The sequence below is a fragment of the Egretta garzetta genome, unplaced genomic scaffold (genome assembly GCF_000687185.1).
Source record: "Egretta garzetta isolate BGI_Z169 unplaced genomic scaffold, ASM68718v1 scaffold209, whole genome shotgun sequence".
Lineage (NCBI taxonomy): Eukaryota > Metazoa > Chordata > Aves > Pelecaniformes > Ardeidae > Egretta > Egretta garzetta.
In genome coordinates, this window is record NW_009260839.1 from 4,153,599 (window position 1) to 4,154,551 (window position 953).

The 953-nt window shown below is 58.2% G+C and overlaps 1 protein-coding gene across 1 annotated transcript in view; it reads right to left on the minus strand.

Annotated features, from left to right (window-relative positions):
• Positions 1-24: 24 nt before the first annotated feature.
• NKX2-5 (NK2 homeobox 5) overlaps positions 25-953 on the minus strand; it is a 1,722-nt gene continuing 793 nt past the window's right edge. Inside the window, exons 2-3 of the mRNA XM_009647062.1 lie at positions 896-945; positions 25-632 (exon numbers count right to left, since the gene is read on the minus strand). Of these exons, the coding sequence (XP_009645357.1) occupies positions 25-632; positions 896-945 (658 nt within the window). The remainder of the gene's footprint in view (positions 633-895; positions 946-953) is intronic.

The following is a 953-nucleotide window of genomic DNA, read 5'->3' on the forward strand; positions in this document are numbered from 1 at the left end:
GAGGGGAGCGGGCTGGGGGCGGCTCTACCAGGCTCGGATCCCGTGCAACGTGGAGATCCCCGCGTTCCCCTGCGGGATGGGCGTCTGCACTGAATTCAAGTCCCCTACGCTGAAGTTCATGAAGTTGTTGCCGGGCGCCGAGGGCTGCACGGTCTGCATGGCCGGGTAGTTGCAGTTGTAGTTGGCGTTACAGGCGGGGCTGTTGTAGTTGGTGTACGCGGGGTAGGCGTTGTAGCTATAGGGGTTAATGCTGACATTGTACGGCGAGCTGTAAGGAGAAGACTCCCCCAGGCAGGGCTTCCCATCGCGCACCAGCACCGGCACCGCTATCCGCCGGGGGGGCGGGATGCCCACCATTTCGAGGGTCTGATCCTGTCTCTGCCTTTTGCATTTATACCTTCGGTTCTGGAACCAAATTTTCACCTGGGTGGAGGTGAGCTTTAGGACGTTCGCTAGATGGTCTCTCTCGGGAGCTGAGAGGTATTTCTGCTGCTTGAACCTTCTCTCCAGTTCGTAGACTTGGGCTTGAGAAAAGAGGACGCGAGGTTTCCTCCGTTTCCTCTGTCTGGGGCGCTCGGGATCTTCCAGGTCTCTCTTCTCCTGCTCCAGGCTTTTGTGCAGGGAACACAGTTCTGCAGCAAAATAAACGGGCAGAAGAAAAAAAAAAGGGGGAGTGCAAAAAAAATTAAAGCAATGCTCAATAACTGCGTGCACCCCGAGTGAGCCCTGCGCCCCGGCTCCCCCCGGCCTCGCTGTGCTGCCGCTCTTCGAGTACCTCTTTAGCGATTTTCTGTCGGTGTGTGTTTGCTCGAAAAAAAGGATGCTCCGTGCTCTGATCTGAGTCGGGACCGCCTGGATTTATCGCGTGTGGCCCTTGTGCTGAGTCCCGACCCACGAGCGCACACGCGGCCGAGCCCCAGCGATGCCATCGGCCTCCCGAGCTCCCTGGAGAA